General features: G+C 40.7%; 1 protein-coding gene across 1 annotated transcript in view; it reads right to left on the bottom strand.

The window, feature by feature from the left end:
- The window catches only part of LOC142759337 (diacylglycerol O-acyltransferase 2-like), a 30,396-nt gene extending 17,682 nt beyond the window's left edge, over positions 1 to 12,714 (bottom strand). Inside the window, exons 1-6 of the mRNA XM_075861421.1 lie at positions 12,525 to 12,714; positions 11,779 to 11,892; positions 7,902 to 7,992; positions 6,757 to 6,864; positions 1,923 to 1,993; positions 1,079 to 1,283 (exon numbers count right to left, since the gene is read on the bottom strand). Of these exons, the coding sequence (XP_075717536.1) occupies positions 1,079 to 1,283; positions 1,923 to 1,993; positions 6,757 to 6,864; positions 7,902 to 7,992; positions 11,779 to 11,835 (532 nt within the window). The 5' untranslated portion in view covers positions 11,836 to 11,892; positions 12,525 to 12,714. The remainder of the gene's footprint in view (positions 1 to 1,078; positions 1,284 to 1,922; positions 1,994 to 6,756; positions 6,865 to 7,901; positions 7,993 to 11,778; positions 11,893 to 12,524) is intronic.
- Between the last annotated feature and the right edge of the window lie 1,798 nt (positions 12,715 to 14,512).

A 14,512-nucleotide genomic window follows, 5' to 3' on the forward strand; every position in this document is an offset into this window, starting at 1 on the left:
CCGCTTTCCCAAAATGGGTTTATTAGGAAATTAGGGGATGTTGGTACCACAATTACACATATCAATACCATAAGAATACTACATTTAAAAAAAATAAAATTGTAGAAGTATGAGGACTTCTATTAGTGATAATGGTGCACCTGGGCCTTAGGGGGCCCAACAGCCTGTCTACCACATTAGGAAATACCAGTGTTTATTATGTCTCTGCTGTGACGTCCCAGTTGTCCTTAGCCTTTAGCTCTGAAATCACTCTTTATCCCTCTTCTGTTGCATCACTGTATGCATTATTTCCATACTGTGACATCACTGTTTGGAATCATCCTTTCCTATGACTTCACTGTTTATTATCCATATACTTTGACATTACTTTGTGAATGATCACTATATTGTTACACATTCTAACTATGATTACTGTAATATGACATCACTGTGTGCATTATCCCTATACTGAGTGCAATAATGCCATTTTCTATGACTTCACTGTGTTTATTACTCCTATTATGTGACATCGTGTTTAAGATTGCTCTGGTGGGATATAATTGTGGCCATTATTCAGTTTATGTGGCATAACTAAGAATTATTCCGGTACAGTGATAATATAGTGTGAAATATATGAGGTGTAGAGGTTGCAGTTGCATCTGGGAAGCCCAGTGGTTCCTCTGCTACAAAAAAAAAAGTGTGTGTGTGTGTGTGGGGGAGGGGGGGGGTGCCAGTTAAAGATTGTGCATCGGGGCTTGGCAACTCAAACCCTGAATATTCAAGATATGTCTGCAGTTCAGCCCAATAGCCTATTCCCACTATGTCAGGAGGGTCCAGGAAGCTGAGATAGGAGGTGTTGTTTGACAGGGTCCTTGTAGAAATGTTGTACATGTCCCTATGCCTAACTGTGACAAAGGGAAACGGTGGGTCCTGGTAATCTCTCCCTGAGCAACAAAACAATGTCGGGTTAATAAGTAAAAAATTACCCAGAAATCCATTGTGGTGAGTATATTACGGGTATTAACTGGACATTTTAAGTGGAATTAGGCTTTGAAATACTTTTTAGCGCAGCAATCACTCTTTGCAGTGGTACATTTACCTGCAGCCAGTAGGTAATCTCGGTATAAAGGCACCTTAAAATTTCCTGCTAATGTGGTCAGGTGTGGCTTCAAGTTGGGAAAGATGTGGGAAAATCCTGTGCTATCTGTGCCAAAATTACAGAATGCTCCAAAGCTCATGATTCCGTGAGGGTGGTAGGCAAATATATAGTTATGTTTTGGGTCTAGATCTGCAGTTTTATGGAGCTGAAAGTGAAAACAGAAGAACATTATTAATATTAACCTATGTATTAAGACTATAGCAAGAAAATTATATAGTGTGAAAAAAGACAAGACAACCCCTTTGCAAATTGACGTTTGCTTGGCGATCACGGATCCATGCAATTATTCACTGTTGTACTGTTCGGTATTTAGGTAATTAAGGCTATGTTCACACTTGCGTTTTGGCTTCAGTTCAGAAGGGAAGCTACAACACTCTGCCGGATCCGTCGTATGACATGTACCACGGCGGACCCTGGAGAAAGGTTTCGGCGTTGTGTCCCATTGTGTTAATGGAAAAATTAATGAGAAAATTAGTACACCATGCAGCGCTATTCTTTCCGTCAAATTTGACAGAATCTACGACGGAGGTTCCGATGCAGATGTGAACGGAGCCTAAAATGTTGTCCAGGAGGACTGCATGATTGCCAGAAAACGCTTTAATATTAACAGCGAGTAAGTGGTATCTTTTTATGGGAAAGCTTATTTAACAACTAGATAGGCAGAATAGAACAGAGCAATTAAATTCAGCTTTATAAATGTTTTTTTATGTCTTTTTTTTTTACATAAAAGTACATAGAATTAGGCTGCAAAAAAACCAAATACACTTTATATACTCCTACACACCTTGATGGGGAAATAATCTTTAAAATATTTCCACATGGTCCATTTACTCATCCAAAGAGACCTCCTTCCACCTGAAATATAGAAAACATTAAAAAGCTTCTAATTTGAATGACAAAAATAATGTATTGAATTTACACCACTATACTTAAAATAAAATTTTATATTTAGGGGTGTTGAAGGGGTTATCCCACCAACCCTGTTAATAAAAAATAATCCAGCCAGTAACATAAATCAGCAGTCTAATATTATAAAATGTTAAACTGCATCACAAAACTTTATTTTTCTGCTTTTTTATAGCCAACTTATCCCTCTCCTTTCTCGTGTCTGTGTGTGTTCTGTGGGCGTGTGGCAGCGCCGCACCACGTTACCCTCCTGGCTCTCAATCTCCCAGCAGTGCATTAAGATTACTTACATTGTAAGCCTGCCCCCAAAAGTCGGAGTAAATAAAGATTACATTGGCCACATCACAGAAATGTATTAACGTGCGCCAAAGCAGGGGCGAGAAGCAGAATGGCGCATGCGTGTCCACCGCTACCTGCTGCAGTAGGTGGACAAAGATTTCAGTACTAAAGAAAAAACTAGGGGGCGCTAACACTGACATCAATGCAAGTTCTTTATTATGGATATATGTTACAAATGTGCTTATTTTTCAGGTTCTGTCACTTTCGTAATAATATTTTTTGTGGTATATCCTCGTTAGGCACACAGAGACTTTTATCAATAGCAAAGGATTCAGTATGCTTAAGATATATTCTAATAGTCTATATGACCAAAAGTATCTGAACACCCCTCCTAATTCCTGAGTTGTGGTGTTTCAGTCATACCCATTGCAAACAGATGCATAAATTCAAGCACACAGCCATGTGGTGATCTCCATTATAAGATGCCACCTTTGCCACAAGCCAGTTCATGAAATTTCTTATTTGCTGTATCTTTCCTGGGGAACTGTAAGTGCTATTGTTGTGCAGAGGAAGCATCTAGGAGTAACAACTGCCCAGCCACAAAGGGATAACAGAGCGGTGCTGAAGCGCATGGGATTTTAAAAATCGCCTATCCTCTATTGTATCACTACATAGTTCCAAACTGACATCAGCACAAGAACTGAGCGTTGGAAGCTTCATGAAATGGGTTTCCATGGTTGAGCACCCGTAAAACAAGCCTAAGATTATCAGGCGCAATGTCAAGTGTCAGCTGGAGTGCTATAAAGCACACTTTCTCGGAACTCTGAAGCCGTGGAGTTGGAAACATGTTCTCTGGCAGTCTGATGGACGAGTCTAGGTTTGGCAGATGCCAGGAGAACTTTACCTGTTTGACTGCATATCCACAGCATGTTAATTTACGTTGCAAAAACACTGTGGAATTTCTGCACAGAAAATACAAACATAAATTTTGCAGTGCTTATGTTATGGGTAAACATAGCCCGATAGTCAGGTTGTTAAAGAGGCTCTGTCACCAGATTTTGCAACCCCTATCTGCTATTGCAGCAGATAGGCGCTGCAATGTAGATTACAGTAACGTTTTTATTTTTAAAAAACGAGCATTTTTGGCCAAGTTATGACCATTTTTGTAATTATGCAAATGAGGCTTGCAAAAGTCCAAGTGGGTGTGTTTAAAAGTAAAAGTCCAAGTGGGCGTGTATTAGGTGCGTACATCGGGGCGTTTTTAATACTTTTACTAGCTGGGCGCTGTGAAGAGAAGTAACATCCTCTTCTCTTCAGAACGCCCAGCTTCTGACAGTGCAGATCTGTGACGTCACTCACAGGTCCTGCATCGTGACGGCCACATCGGCACCAGAGGCTACAGTTGATTCTGCAGCAGCATCAGCGTTTGCAGGTAAGATCGACTTACCTGCAAACGCTGATGCTGCTGCAGAATCAACTGTAGTCTCTGGTGCCGATGTGGCCGTCACGATGCAGGACCTGTGAGTGACGTCACAGCGTGATCTGGCAGAAGCTGGGCGTTCTGAAGAGAAGAGGATGTTACTTCTCTTCACAGCGCCCAGCTAGTAAAAGTATTAAAAACGCCCCGATGTACGCACCTAATACACGCCCACTTGGACTTTTACTTTTAAACACACCCACTTGGACTTTTGCAAGCCTCATTTGCATAATTACAAAAATGGTCATAACTTGGCCAAAAATGCTCGTTTTTTAAAAATAAAAACGTTACTGTAATCTACATTGCAGCGCCTATCTGCTGCAATAGCAGATAGGGGTTGCAAAATATGGTGACAGAGCCTCTTTAAGTACAGATTTATTAAGACTGGCGTTTCATATGCCAGTCCCAGACTTAAGCCCAGAAAAAAAAATAATAATGTGGTTCCGGAAGCCAAGGGAGTTTTAAATACAAAAAACTTTTATTAAGAACAACATGTTAAAAACATGGACGTGTACACTCCATAGGAAGGGGGGGGGGGGTCAGAATTGCTTACGCGTTTAGGATTGAAGAAAACTAGTCCTTATTCATAGCTCAAAAAAAAAACATGTGAAGCCCTCTAAGATAAACACATGAATAAACAGGGGGAAGCACCTGACCAGAAGAAACCACATCGGTGCATGGATTACATTGTGTATGCTTGTTACATAATATAAGTAAATAAAAATGAATACAATGTTGTATGAATATCTAAGTAAATTTCAATAAAAAGGTAAGCAGGTAACAGAATAAGGCTACACAATGATTTAGTAAAAATACATCAAGTCATGACGGTAATTTAGACCTTGGGGATGCCTGGTGTCAAGGGTTAGTATCCAATAGGATTCTCTGCTGAAAAGATCCCTTCTCCAATCTCCTTCCCTTTTCGGGCGCGAGACCCTCTCAATGAGACATACGTTCATGCTACTCAGGTTCCCGCCATGAAAATCTCTGAAAAGCTTACAGGCCCCTGACAGACTTCGATTGAGGGTATTAGAAGAGGGGTCTGCCCCCAAAATATGTTCCCCTAGCTGGGTTTTCAGTTTGCGGGTTGTACACCTCACATACTGTAAAGTGCAGAATATAATGTACACCACGTAAGTGGTATTACAGTTCATATGCCTCTTAATGGCATATTGAGTGTTGGTAACAGTAGAGGAAAAGGATGTACTTTGACTAATGTACCGGCACAGACCACATCTTTTCATGCCACAGCAATAGCTACCTTTATAAGTAAGCCATGTGGGTACTTGCACATTATCAGTATACATATTGGGTGATATGGCGTTGCCTATGGTAACAGGTATTTTGGATACAAAACTAACACCGTTGTCAAGTATATTGTGAGAAACAGTATCTCAATGTAGTATAGGAAGATCATTTTTAATGATGTTGACTATTTGATTAGAAATGATGCTTTACACTGTGCTGAAAGTGATGCCATCCTGACCTACATCTGTCACTTTAGATGATGCGTGCAGATAATAATTTTGTGGTTTGGAGTCTGCAGCGCTTCTTGCTCTATGCAATAAGCCATATTTATAATCCCTATTTTTTAGTCTATAATTAATTTGTCTACACACCCTCTGGTAGTCTGACTGAGAGGAACAAGCTCATCTATCCCTTATGTATTCCCCAATAGGCACATTTTTTATGGTAGGAGTGGGGTGGCAGACAGCTGAATTAAGTATTGCGTTGCCATCTGTGGGATATGATACAGCAGGGTCCCTACTTAGCGAGTGGCGCGGTTTCCCCTGAGGAGCAGATACAGGAGGGGAATTTGAGTGGATCTCAAATGAGGAGTTAAACTCAAAATTAAAAGAGTTGTGATTGATTTACTGTATGAAGTTCGCAACTGCCCCCTGGTGGCCCTGCTAAATCAAGAGGCAGTCGTCAATATATCTCCCATACCAAAATATGGAATCAATATGGAATCAATGGTATAATTTAGTAGATGTTCTTCCTCTCATAAGGCCATATGAAAGACTTAAGTCCGCAGAAGAGGAGGAGACAAATTTTTTAAGTGGCACACGCCTCCTAATAAATTTGTTGCATCTTATGCTGGCCATGCACAAGTAAAATCTACCCCCAGCTACAAGCTGACGCAGATTTTCATTATAATGTACACCAATTTGTCATAGCTCTGGTGGCTCTGCCCCCTTCCACTTAGCTCCACGCACTTAAAAGAAAAAGTATTGAGAAAAAACTTGCAATTTGCGCAAATATGGCAAAAAACATCTAAATATTTTAATAAAATACTTTAAAAGGCCTTATTTACAGAGCAAAATAAATAGTGATACCTGCAGTTTTAAATAAATCCATTCACTTGCAGATTTGAGAACTGCATATACAGCAAATCTCTAGTATACGACAGAATGGACTACGATTTGTTTTGCTTCTTTCAGGAAAATAAAGGAAGACAGCGCCAGGAAAATTTGATTCTTCACATCTGCACTTCCAAACCCCCTAAAGAGAATATAGGTGCCATTTATAGAACTGTAGCCTGTCAATGGAGAGGAGCTGTCAGCACATCGTTCATTTGTAATAGATGTAGAAATAGACAAGTATTAATACCTTACAACGGTTGCCAGTTGTCTAATCTTTTCTGCCTATTTTAAGTCATATCACGCTTTTTTATTGGTGTTAAGAGCAGAGGTTTTTGACTGTTTGACCCACCAGGAGATCGACCAGCTGCGGGCGAATACAGTACTTGTAAAATAAAGCTCCATCTCGGGGCCACATTCCAGACTATATTATGGTATTGATTGAGAAGTGATTCCTTACACCATAGCCCTTACACCATGTTCATGCAACTGTTGTGTTAGTTTTGTGACCACAAGTGACAAAGAAAAACGATGTACCATGCATTGTACTCTAGTTAGATACACTGGGACGCCCTTTATTACATTTTACTACCAACCTCTCTCTGGTGTTTTCCAATCCGAGATCATCCAGATGATGTAGATGGCAAACACCGGCCAGAGTTGGCTGTATATAACCCAGCTGATCAGGAGAGCACACACTGGTCCTATAAAAAAGAAACGTCATTACTAGAGAGTGAACGACTGACCAAAGGAGTAACCACAAGTAGGGTCTGAAATGTTATGTTTCGTAATAAGTGCAAATAATATCTTCACGGACAGTCATTGTATTTTCTTCAAGTGTAGAATCTAGAAATAACCGTTTAGAATAAGTCCTCATATGTAGGAGGTAAAACGGTTATCATTCATGATTGATTAGTAGATTGATTAACAGGTATAAGCACAATTTGCAAGAGAAAGAAGCGGTAGAAGTCTGTCCTTTATACTGTTTCTTCTATTTGGATCCACTCCTGTGTTTGGCTAAAAAAAAAAAAAAAAATATTCGTACAAAAACTGCGAATATAGCCTGAAGGTATGTTTACACGGTCAGGATTTACCTAGGCAAATTGGCTGTGGATTTTAAAGAAAATAAGCAGCAGAAATCTGGAGTCCTCCTGCGGATTGGTATGCGGACCCGCACACGAATTAACTCTATTGTAATTCAATGGAGCTAATCTGCGGCTTTTCAGTTTGGAATCCACGGCATTCATGAAAATGCTGCAGATTTTGAAATACGCGGTGCGTTAATTAATCTGCGCGTTTTTTTGCCTGAAGTATGTGAATGAGGCATAAAATATTCCGAACCCATGCATTTCCCGTGGATTCTGTCAGGATTTAGGCACAGAATGTGTGTAAATCCTGATAGAAATCACAATGTGTGACCAAGGCCTTGTGGATTCATTATCCAGGTAGACATAAGCAGACAACATGCAGCACTACAAAGCTCATCTGTGGCTCTCACCATTTCTATGTCCTTCATAAATTTACATTTTGCAGCTTTGATGTTTTTATAAGATTTCTAATAAACGTGACTCGTCATATATATTATTAATTACTTAGAAATATTATTATAAATAAGAATAATCTTGGCAAAATGTATCAAATTAAATAAAAATTTAGACTAGAATTCTAGGTTTATAATTATTATATATATTTTTTTTAAAGATGAACCTATCACAATAGATCAAAGAGAAATTATACACACCTAGTAGCAAAAAGGTCAATATCCATTGCAATACACTAAGAGTCTGCAGGAATTCAGTGTATGTCCAGGTGAGTTTCTGCCTCTCTTCTCTCTGTTAAAGCAAAGAATAAAATGGTCTAATTATTTGGAGAGCTGTCAAGCCAAGATTGTGGAAAACAATGATCCTTAAAGAGACACGATGGGCAAAATGGATATAGTATGTCATGCCTAGTGCAAGGCCTGATGGCGCAGTACATGACATAGAGTCTCTCTTTGGTGCCATTTGAATCCCTGTGCCATGCACCGCCCCCTCAGGGTCTGCACTAGGCATAATACAATGTATTAGTTTTGCCCAGAGTTTCATAGTATGAGAACATAGTAGGAGTACTTCATAATATATATATATATATGTTGGCACGGGGAGTGGCCAGATGGCAGGTGACACAGGAGGCAGTAAGCAGATATGTTCATGTGTCCAGCTGCGATTAAGGAAATCAACGTGAAGCTCTTGTGATGTATACAAATGTAGTAGGCAACCATAAACTTTAAAGTCCCCATAGATTTCTCTGGAGGTAAGGTTTTGAGAGGGTGTCCTTTCAGAATAAACAAAACATGAAAAATTGGTCCGCTCAACATGCACCAGATGTTCCCAGACACCATGCTTGAAATCCTTTCAGGGCTCCGGACAAATACCCCACGTCAGTAGCAAGTAGATCAAAGTAGAAATGAAAAAGATGGCAACTGGCACTTGATCCATAGTATAAAAGCAAAAATATTTATTTCATCCAATTAAAACATACATTAATATAAAAAAATATATATAATTTCATAAATCAACATGGGAGTATATGCCACAGTACATGTGCGTATGAAGACCATTTTGAGCAGATACAATATTCTAATTCAATAGCTCAACGCAAGATCGGATCTGTAGCCAAGGCCCTTAGGGAAACGTGTATCCATTTTTAATATTCATAGGGCTTTCCTATTCAGCAATAATTTGCACCAATCACCCCCTCTTTCAGGTCTGGAGACATATTCTATGGGAAAAACTTGCAAATACCTGGTATCACCCTGGTGCACATCCAGAAAATGTCTGGCAGCCCCAGACACATTACGTTTGTTAAGATTATGTAGGTCAACCAGATGTTCATGACATGCATAATCCTAACAAACATAATGGCAGACATTTTCTGGATGTGCACCAGGGTGATTTAAGATATTTGCAAGTTTTTCCCATAGAAAAAGTCTCCAGACCTAGAAGAAGAGGTGATTGGTGCAAATTATTGCTCAACAATTAAGCCCTATGGATAATAAAAATGGATATACGTTTCCCTAAGGGCCTTGGCTACAGAACCGATCGTATGTAGATCTATTGAATTAGAATATTGTATTTGCTCAAAATGGTCTTCATACGCACATGTTGCACTGCGTCATATACTCCACGTTGATTTATGAAATTATATATTTTTTTATGATCTTTATGTCAATGTATGATATCCTTGTTATATTGTGATATGTTCAGCAGTGACAGGGTTAAAATTATCAGGTAGTCACGTCTCTCTCTCACCTGACTAAAATTCAGAAGCTCAGCACAGGGAAGAACATGACGAAGAACATTCAGGTCGAAACGCCTAAGCGTCTTTCCTAGGAAAGTTTTACTTGTTTTAATTGGATGAAATAAATATTTTTGCTTTTCGACTGTGGATCGAGTGTCGGATGCCATCTTTTGTCTTAAGAACATTTTTTTGAATGTCCTGTGTAGCACCCCAGAAAACATTTGTGACGTTATTTTTTTTAGATTATTATAAATGTATTTTTACAATTTTCTTCTTGCTGTATTAATTTTTTTTACAGAACCCAAACATTTTCATCCATATAGTGGCTTGCACATGGTAACCTTTAAGTTATTGGGAAAACCCCTTACAGGCCAAAGTCACCATATACAGGGGTGTAGCTAGGGAGGGGGGCGCCAGCGCCACCTCCTCCTGCACTATAATTGTACCTGTGTCTATTCGGCGCTTTTGCATCAGTGAAGCTTTAGTCGAAGAAAAGCGCTGAGTGACAGGGAACGCTATCCTGCCCAGCCAATCAGGGCCTTTCATAGATGCTGCGTTCAACCCCCAGGAAACCTGCGCAGAAGAGAGCAGGTCTCCATGGCTGCCGGACGGCGTGGGAGCGGGATTAAGGGGAGTGTTTTTTTTTTTTTTTTTAATTGTAATAAAAGTGTGTGCCATTATCTACAGGGGGGCTTTATCTACGGAGGGGGGACTTTGTCTACACGGGGGGGGGGGACTTTGGCTACACGGGGGGGCTTTATCTACGGAGGGGAGACTTTGTCTACACGGGGGGGGGGGACTTTGGCTACACGGGGGGGCTTTATCTACAAGGGGGACTTTATCTACGGGGGGGCTTTATCTATGGGGGGTGTTTATCTACAGGGGGGGCTATATACTGGGGTGGGCTATCTATGGGGCACCATATACAGGGGTGGGCTATCGCTACAGGGGGGGCTACATAGTATATAGCCCCCTGTAGATATAGCCCACCCCTGTATATAGTATCCCACAAATAGCTCCCCTATAGTGCTCCACAGAAAGCCCACCCCTGTACATATAGTGCACCCCTGTATATAGTGCTCCACAGATAGCCCACCCCTGTATATAGTATATACAGGGGTGGGCTATCTGTGGAGCACTATACACAGGGGTGGACTATCTAGTGGAGCACTATATACAGGGGTGGACTATATGTACAGGGGGGCTATATACAGGGGTGGGCTATATGGGGGCACTATCTACAGGGGGCACAGTGTGTGTGTGGGACATGGTGTATGGTGCTATTATAATTAGAGGTGCAGTGTATGGCACTATTATATTTAGGGGCGTAGTGTGTGGTATAATGAGAACTTTATCTTTATTTATAGGTGCAGAAATGTTGGAAAAGTGAGAAGCTGAAGACATCTGAGCGGCAAACTGCAGAAATGGACCGGGAGAAGTCATCATAGAGGTCTGGACCGGATGGAGAAAGAACTAGAATCTGAGACGTCACCGGTAATGTAAATGTTTATTCTGCCTCTAATCAGTACTGTAGTCGCTGTATGATCTGCAGCGAGATGATTATGATAGGATTTATTTTTTGTGAAACAGCATCTCCCAGCATATCCTTATCATTGTTTGGGCCATGCTGGGAGCTGTAGTTTTACGCCGTACATACCTATACGGAAGTGGTTGCACTAAATTGAGCTGTATTTGTTCTGGGGCTGTATATATGTGCTGAGCTTGGATCTGGGGCTGTATATATGTACAGAGCTTGGTTCTGGTGTTGTGTATAGAACCATATTGCTTGTAAAATGAACAAATGTTTTTATGCTCGCGTTACATAAAAAGAAATGACACGTCGATTGGTAGAGAAAACAAACACGGCGAGGGGGAAGGAGATGTCGGGAAAGAGGTTGGGGGGGGGGCGCCAAACTGAATCTTTGCCCCGGGTGCTGGAGAACCTAGCTACGCCTCTGCCTTATATTTAAAAGGGCTTTCCCATCTTACATTGTGATGGCAGATTGCTAGAATAAGTCATCACTTTATGATTATGGGACTTCTAAAACTCAGACCAATCCTAAGAATAAAGGGACTGATCACGGTTTTTCCCTGCACAGCGGCATCCTGGCCCCCGGCTGTACAGGGAAGTGCAGCATGGCCCCCAATTAAGTGAATGGGGCGGACTGTAATTTCCTGCTAGTTGACTAGGTGCGCCGCTGTGCAGGAAAACCGTAAATGAGGACACAGCGCTAAAATGATTTTCAGTATCAGATGGGGTCCCAGAAGTCGGACCTCCATGGATCGTAAAATATCTAGGTTATTCCCTAAAAGATGGGAATAACCCTCATAGCACTTACCTCCTGATGGGAATCCATCTGATAGGCAGCTGTAGCTTTGGTGACACATCTGAACATGGAAAGATCCACAAAGGATTTCAGCAGTAGTGAAGCCAGGGGAATATGAACCTATTGCTGAATAAAAACAAATGGCATTATCCTGGTAGCCCCCCAAGCTGCGCCCCTGCCCCACACCGTAAAAAAAAAATTCTTCTAGAGAGACGGTCCTCTCCAATTCTGGTAATCTTCCAGAAACATATCCACATATATTATACATCATTTCTGGAAGAACTTCACTACCACTTTACTTTTACCATCAAACTCCTTCTAGCACGCTGGACGCTGAAAAGGAGTTTCAATAGGTCCCAGCTCATTAGCCTCCTGCTTTTAACCCAATGTTAACCGGTCCCATGTCCTCTGTACTAGAGCACTGCCTGCTGTCCTATGTATCGTGCTCCACGTCGCACTGTGCTGGACAGTTTAGACAAAGCAGGAATTGTGTGGAGTCCACGGCTTCACTTTGGACTGGGCCCTTGAGTTGACTAAGTGACTTGTGATATAATCCACATGAACAATAACATTCAATGCAAGAGGCTTAATTCCTACCGTGTAGTAATATTATATATCAGGCCCTCAACTCCATATATTTGATATAGAAGGAGGATTGTGATGTAGTCCAGCCGAGCTCAGCATTGGAACTTCTCCACAGGCCACAGCATTGGGATTAGCACATCCCCCTCACAGAAGTCATCCATACAGAAACCTACCTCCCCCCAGAAGGGGAATACCCTAGAGAGTAGTCCTCGGAGCGTGTCATTGGCAGGGGTCATCCACAGCTGGGCACACACTGAATGGTACACATGGTCCTGAGCTTAGGTTATCGGGGCAGATGGAGATGTCTGGTACCCACACTCTAACATACAAGATGCAAGACGGATCCGGATTTGCTGCTCTCTTTGGCTTGTGATTGGATAAAGTGGTTTTTTTCTAAGCCTGAAATTCATCAGATGCTGTGATGTAGCAGGAGGAGGAAAAGAATTAACTCTCGCCTCGCCACAGCATGGATTAGGAAATAAAGGCTACAGAGATATGATTGTTACTTTTGTCAATATATGTCTGACGGTAGATGGTGAAAATGTGATCAGCTAAGCTCATCAATAACTGTGGCGGTAGATAGATAGATATATTTTATTTTTTTTAACCTTGTCCGTTTGTGATTTGACAAATAAACACCGGATTTACTCACATTTTGGAATGTGCTTTGTTCATGTTTTTGCAGCAGGTTTTTTTACTCTACAATTTAACAGATTGAATGCCCTGTTCGACAGATACAAAATAAATTATTTCAGAATTGTAAACAAAGCAGTTTAATGCAGTCTCTTGGGAATTGCAGCTTCGTGTAAAAGAAATAAGTACACAGATCTTCCTGGTGCCCACGTCTCCCTTATCACGCACTTCTTTTTGACCAGTGTGCCAGTCACTTATGTGCAACTCTGTGTATTCACTCCAATGCTTTTGTTTTCTAACCTCAGAATAAAAAGTACTTCTCAGCTTATGGTGCGGAATACACACCAAAAATCTGCAACAAATCAGCCACATCTGAATGTGGCCTAAGGGTCCATGCGCACAACCGTATTTTCATCTCTCTAAATACTGTCCGTAGGCATCCGTATATACAGAAGGGTGTCCGTATTGCATCCGTATTCCATCCATATATATGGATCCGTAAAAAAGGAGAATGCAAATGAGGTCATCAGCATGATGCATAGCAACACTTTCATAAATACGGACGTATACGGATGCAAATCCGTAGCCGTCCGTATTTACGGTAGCTCCCATAGACTTCTATGGGAGAGTCCTTGCCGTAATTACGGACAAGAATAGGACAGGTTCTGTAATTTTTTCAGCACATATACCCATCCGTAAAAACACTGAAAAGGTGTCCATGGCCAATAGGAATTAATGAGTCTGTAATTTCTGTCCGTAATTACTGATGAAAAATTTGGTCGTGTGCAGGAGTCTGATAAATAAGACCTGAGAAGAACTCCGGCTTATGTAATCATACTGCATTTATATGACTTATTTCCACAGAATAAATACTCCAACTGTATGAGGACAAGGAGAAGGTGAAAACTACAGTTATGACATTTCTATTTGTAAGATATTTTAGTCCTTAGTGAGCAAGGTTAAAAAACAAAACACTAGTTCTTAGAAATCGAATTTATATACAGGCCTGCAACAATTATGTTTAAAAGAAAAATGTACATAATACACACACATACATATATATATATATATATACATACATACACACACACACACACACACACACACTATATATGTATACATAGAATAGCAGATTAGAAGTAATACACAGAGAGAAGACCAAGAATGTCCAAAAAAGGTCTAGGAAATAAAAGGAAAGGGGGACATGGGTCCGGAGACAGAGCACCTAGGAAAACCGATGGGTTATTCAAAATTAAATAGAAAAAAATAAAATAAAATTGTACTGACAGCAAACACAAGAGATATGAACATAATGCTGCCCTCAAAACAAACTCGCTACCAGGTATTGTCTCATGTCAGGGACAGCGGAGCATGTAGAGGGTATGTTGACTTTGGTTCGGCTAAACATTCATATAAAACAATTGGACTAGGTGCGCCCTCAATCTTTATTAACGATTCTGTTCTGGAAGGACTGGACAAAGAATGTACAAAGGATCCACAAGTTTACAATACAAAACAACCATATGGA

The sequence above is a fragment of the Rhinoderma darwinii genome, chromosome 4, assembly GCF_050947455.1.
Source record: "Rhinoderma darwinii isolate aRhiDar2 chromosome 4, aRhiDar2.hap1, whole genome shotgun sequence".
Classification (NCBI taxonomy): Eukaryota; Metazoa; Chordata; class Amphibia; order Anura; family Rhinodermatidae; genus Rhinoderma; species Rhinoderma darwinii.